The sequence below is a fragment of the Octodon degus genome, unplaced genomic scaffold (assembly GCF_000260255.1).
Source record: "Octodon degus isolate 3935 unplaced genomic scaffold, OctDeg1.0 scaffold00067, whole genome shotgun sequence".
NCBI classification, from domain to species: domain Eukaryota; kingdom Metazoa; phylum Chordata; class Mammalia; order Rodentia; family Octodontidae; genus Octodon; species Octodon degus.
The window spans coordinates 5,256,752-5,262,338 of record NW_004524643.1 but is presented as its reverse complement, the minus strand read 5'-3'; the positions used below and the strand labels follow the sequence as shown (position 1 = coordinate 5,262,338).

Genomic DNA, 5,587 nt, shown 5'->3' with positions numbered 1-5,587 from the left:
TGCGGGGTGCCCGGAGCCCGCCCGCTGCAGGAAGCGCGCGTCCCGCGGCTGGCTCACCCGCCCAGCTCGCCGAGGCCCCGGCGCCCTCCGGGCCCGGCCGCACTCACCTTCCTTGGCTTTCTTCCTCCGGGCCAGAGTTCCTCCGAGTTTCCCCAAGAAAGAGTCATCTTTCTTGCGAGACGGGGGCGACTTGGGGGTGGGGGACTTGGGGGCCGAAGGCGACTTCTGCGGGGACGAGGCCATGGCGCGCGGGCCGAGCGGAGCGGAGCTGGGCGGACGCGGCGGCGCTGAGGCTGCGGCTTTCCAAACGGAAGCGGAATTATTCCAAGCATCCGAGGCAGCTCGCGCTCGCCTTTCCCTTCCCTCGCTCCCTCCCTCGCGCCGCCCTCCGCCCTGCTAGGAGCTGCGCCCTGGCTCCGGCCCGGCTGTCTGCGGAAGGGGCCCAGGCCAGCGGCCCTAAGCCGAGGCCGCGCGGCCTCTGCGGTGGGGATGCGTGTGACCCTCCCGCCTGGGACCGCTGGAGCAGGGACGCTTCCCTCTCCAGATCCCACCCAGCCCCCTCCTGGCGCAAATCAGGGTCTGAACAGAACCAGCCCTGTTTCTGCACCTCCTGCCTCTCGGCATGGGCCTGTCCTCTGAGGCTTTGTGCCTAAGCCATGGGCCGCTGGTGGAAGAAAGAATTGGAGTGGACCGAACTGTACAATTTCGAACTGGAGTGGACGCCAACAACCTGGCCCGCACTTAACTCTTGGTGCCAACCTCCTCTTCGCCAACCCCTTCAAGACTGAGAAGTTGGAAGCCCAGGAGCCAGAGGGCAATGGTTTGTCCTTGCAAGATGCCCATGTTGCTAGCTGAAGCTCACCTTGCTGGTGGAAAGGAGTTTGGGGAAGGCACCACCACGATGGGCCTTGCATCCGGGACAGCCTCTCCCAACTCATCCTAAGTAAAAGCCATGGAGTGACTGCTGGATTTGCCTGCCAGGAAGAGAGTATCAGAGAATCTGGGGTTTCAGGGACTGCTACTGATACACTGTATCGTTCCTGCCCAGGAAAATGTGTTTTGATGATATCCTTAACAGCTCGTGACCAAGAGAGCAAAGAGAAAAGGACATCTTCAAAATCTGACCTGCAGCTCTTGGGAATTGGAAGACACACCCACCCAGTGGCCAGGTGGTCTTGGGAAAGTTGAACACGTTCTGAGTTGGTTTCTTCCTTTACAGAATGAAGTGGTTGGAGCAGCACAGTGGCTGTCAGCCCCAGCTGGGGTTCCTCAGAGTTAATGGCCATGAACAAGCCTGTCTGCAGAAATTCAAATTCAGGGACTCTGAAATGAAATAGAGAAACAAGGAGTTTTTAAACCAGTTCTATTAAGTGATTTTGACTGAGGTGATCAACACGGATATTTGGGCACCGAAGGCCACTTGATGTTCTATGGTTCTTTTACAAATTGTTTATGTCTGTATCCAGGACTTAGAGCCTAACTATGGAATCATTAAGATTGATAGGTTCCAGCCAAGTACAAACTGCTAAAGAATCCTGGCCCTGATTCAACATGGCTGAATCCCCAAAACAACAGCTTATCTTCCCAGTGGCTGCTTCTTCCTACTTCCCCACCCCAGATCCAGGCACCTTTCCTGCAGACACAAGGGAGCCCCCAGTCAGCTCCTTGTGTGTCACTGAACCTGCCTCTCAAACTCCGCCCCTAGCAAAAGTCCCCAAAGTCTCAGCCTTGCTGTCTCAGGGCAGAGGATCTCCCTGTCTCCCTGCCCTTTTGATCCTCTCAGTTTCTTCAGCATTAATAAAGCCTGCCCTCCTTTAAATTTCTGCTTCTCTGCTGTGGCGCTGCCAAAAAACCTAATGAAGATTAGCCGTGGAGATCTCTTTTTTTTTTAAGGTTTTTTTTTTTTTTTTTTTTTTTGGCGGAACCAGGTATTGAATTCAGGCCCTTGCACTTGCCAGGGAAGCACTTATTCCACTGAGCCATCTCCCCGGCCCCCCGTGGAGATTTCTTATAAAGTTGGTCATCCATGGTTTCATCCTACCCAAAGGTAAAGCTCCAAATTAAATGTGGGATGTCATGGGGCTCTTCTAAATCTCGAGGCCAGCCTTTCCCTGAAAACTAGGCCTAGACAATTGTGCTGGGAGAGAATAATCTCAGGTCTACTCTCAGTTTAGTAACTGGGTGCTCCTGGGCAAATCTCTTGCCTGTCTGATCTTCCCTTTCTGTCAGCTCTACAATGAAGCCAAGGCAGTAGTTGCTAAAGCTGACCATCACACATTCCTTAGTACCAGCAATTTCAAGTGTAGGTGATTTTTAGGGTTTTCTCTAAACTTTGAAAACCACTGAGCAAAACTAATAGGAAGAAGAACAACAAAAATTTATTGTTTTCCTTCTGGGAGTGCATGTAGGAGCTCACACATGCCAGGTAAGTGCTCTACCATTGAGCAACATCTCCGCCTTTTAAAATTTTGAGACAGTCTCATTAAGCTGCACAAATAGGCCCCAAACTTGCTATTCTCCTGCCTCAGCCTCTCAAGTAGCAGGGAACTGAGGCATGCACCACCATTAAGTTTGATTGTTAAGTTCTGCCTTTCAAAAAATAGGGCCGCGGAGATGGCTCAGTGGAGTAAGCACTTCCCTGGCAGGCGCAAGGACCTGAGTTCAATCCCCGGTTCCACAAAAAAAAAAAAAAAAAAAAAAAAAAAAGATCCAGAGGTAGCAGGCCTTTCAGTGCAGTGGTGTCTAAGGTTGGCTGAGGACTGTGATAGAAGAGTTTAGGACTGATGACTACAAGGTGCAGCTTTTGAGAAGTCTTAGAGATAAATGGTCTTTAATGCTCTCTATTGAAACACATAGGTTTTGGGGCTGGGGAGATGGCTCAGTAGAATAAGTGCTTCCCTGGCAAGTGCAAGGATCTGAGTTCAGTGCCTGGTTCCACCAAGAAAAAAGAAACATACTGATTTTATATTCACTTCAGTAAGACTTTAAGGGCAGTTCTTGAAAAGAATAAAGCTATTTGCAACTTTTATCTCCCTAGGTAAGAGTTTTTTGGGATAAAGACAGAGGAATGGTGGAGCCTTATTAAAGCAGGCAGAAGCCTCTGAGAGTGTGAAGGTTTCTAGGGTCTCCAGCAACTTGTTCAGAACTTTCTGCCTCTAAGATAACGATGAATCTCTTGAGAGGCTGATGGAGACTAGGTGATGGATTTTTAAAAGATGTGTGCTACTTGGAGTGTATAAATCACTATTGATCTAAATCCTGTGATTAGCCTGCAAAGATATATAGAAATCACTTCTTTAGAAACATTGATGGTAACTGAAAATGCAATTTTATGTCCACTTAGTCTAAAAATAAAAACTGGAAGTTTGTATTTCCAGTGCTTTTTATTTATTTATTTATTTATTTATTTTTATTTTTTTGAAGGAAGGAAAGGTTTATTTAGCTCACAGTTACTGGAGGTTTCAGTCTGTATACCGCTGGCTCCAAGGCAACGACAACAGTTCATGGCGGCAGAAAACAGTGAAGAGCAGAGGAGGAGCAGCACCTTTGGTGTCCATCAAGCCTTTCTCTTCCTTCTGTGCTGACTGCCAAGACCAGCGCTCCCCTAAATTGTAGAGCTGTGAAGATTGTGCTCTTCCAAAGACTGGGACTTCACAGAAGCGGGGCAGGGCCGCAGGAAGCCTTCCTTAACAATTTTCCATACACTTTTTGTGCTGAGTCACTCTGGGGCAGCCCTAGGGTGGAACCTATTGCATGCAGGGCTGGACCCCCTGGACTGCAACTGCCGGAACTGATTCAGCCAAGTTGACACAATGTATCAACTAACACAAATGGATAGAGAAAGGATGGCATGAGCCAGTGAGATAGCTCAGCAGACTAAGTGCCTGCTTAGGCAAGCACAGGGACTGGGGTTCGATTCCCAGCACCACATGCCATGCAGGCACCACCCCTGGTCCCACCAAGCCAGCTTCCAAAACCGAGAGTGGTGGTGCTCGCCTGTAGCCCCAGTAGTCTGAAAACAAGAGGACCACTATGAGTCTGAGCTGCATAGTGAACCTCTGTACCAAATGCATAAAAGAAAGAAAAGATGGCATATACGTGCAATGGAATATTATGCAGCCAAGAAGAAAAAAGAGACCTACCATTTGAAGCAAAATGGATGCAACCAAGGGACACTGTGGTAAGCAAAATAAGCCCAAAACAGAAATGTGGATTAATGATGAACATTATTACACATTCTCCCTCGTATTCCAGTGCGTTTTAAAAATCTTTCTAGTAATTCTTTTTATTGTATTTTACAAAATACTAGTCTGTGCTAGGTTGGTTCTTTACCAGAGAGCCTTATAGGAGTATTGTTCTAAATTGTTCCCCTTTGCTTGGAGTTCATATACTTTCTCCTGACGTAATGCATTTAGAATCCTTATGGATATAAATGGATTCGGGCTTTGTTCAGAAGATTAAGTGAATTAATATATGGGAAAGGGCCTCATCCAGGAGCTGGCAGTGAAGTAGATAGAATCGCAGTCTTGCTACAGGCACATGCCCTACACTGTCCTACCATAAGGTGTGGACAGTACCCTGTACTGCTCCCTCCCACCACAATTGGTGTTTGCAATTATAGCCCCACTGACAGCTTCCCTCTCCTTGTTCACTGGTTGCTTCCAAGGGTTACTAGAAAGAAAGCTCAAGATGAATGCGTGTGATCTTCTCAATCTCAAAGCCAGCCTTTCCCCAGAAGCTGGACAAACTGCACAAGGAGAGAACAATCCCAGGTCTACTCTTAGCTCTTGGACAGGTCTCTTCCCTTTCTGGACTTCCCTTTTCACCACCTCTAAAATGAAGAGAAGGTGCTAAAGCTGAGCTACCACATTTCTTTTGTTTTGTTTTCTTTGTGTGTGTGTGTGTGTGTGTGTGTATTTTAGGACAGGGACTACAGGGTGTTCAAGGTCTCACTATGTAGGTCAGACACGTAGTGATCCTCTGGTTTTCAGCCTCCCAAGTGCTGCGATTACAGGTGTACGCCACCACGCCTAGTCTCAATCACTGCCTCAGTGCACCCAGGGGGCGGGGCTGCCACCACAGGTTGGGGATTGAACCCCGGCCACAGCATCTGCTTAAGCAGGCACTCCAGGCCACTGAGCTATCTGGCCGGCCTCTTCCCACATTTTTTATGGCAAACAAATTCAAGCCCAGGTTATGAGTATATTAAGGCACCCAGAAACGTGTTGCTGGAAGCCCATGACAACAGTACTGCCATTTACATGCCTCACAGTTGTATCCATAAACAAATTGGGACAGTGTAGCAAGGAGAATGAATGATTTGCAACAATAAGCAGGGCAGAATGTATCTTACAACATAACAGAGTGGGAAAAAAAGATACAAAAACAAGCAGACTATATCATTTTATTCTGTAACTTCCCAGGCAGACCAAGCACCCCTGTGATGCTACCACTTGGGACAGCAGTCAGCCCTGAGAAAGGGAGTGGTTAAGTGGGGTGCATGAGGGAGGCTGCTGGAGCACAAGTTCTGTCTCTTGATCTGAGTTCTGGTCCCATGAATATATTCACTTTATTTATTTATTTATTT

At 48.1% G+C, this 5,587-nt stretch overlaps 1 protein-coding gene across 1 annotated transcript in view; it reads right to left on the bottom strand.

Annotated features, from left to right (window-relative positions):
- The window catches only part of Parva (parvin alpha), a 158,443-nt gene extending 157,817 nt beyond the window's left edge, over positions 1-626 (bottom strand). The window contains exon 1 of the mRNA XM_004634882.3: positions 108-626. Within this exon, the coding sequence (XP_004634939.2) occupies positions 108-243 (136 nt within the window). The 5' untranslated portion in view covers positions 244-626. The remainder of the gene's footprint in view (positions 1-107) is intronic.
- Between the last annotated feature and the right edge of the window lie 4,961 nt (positions 627-5,587).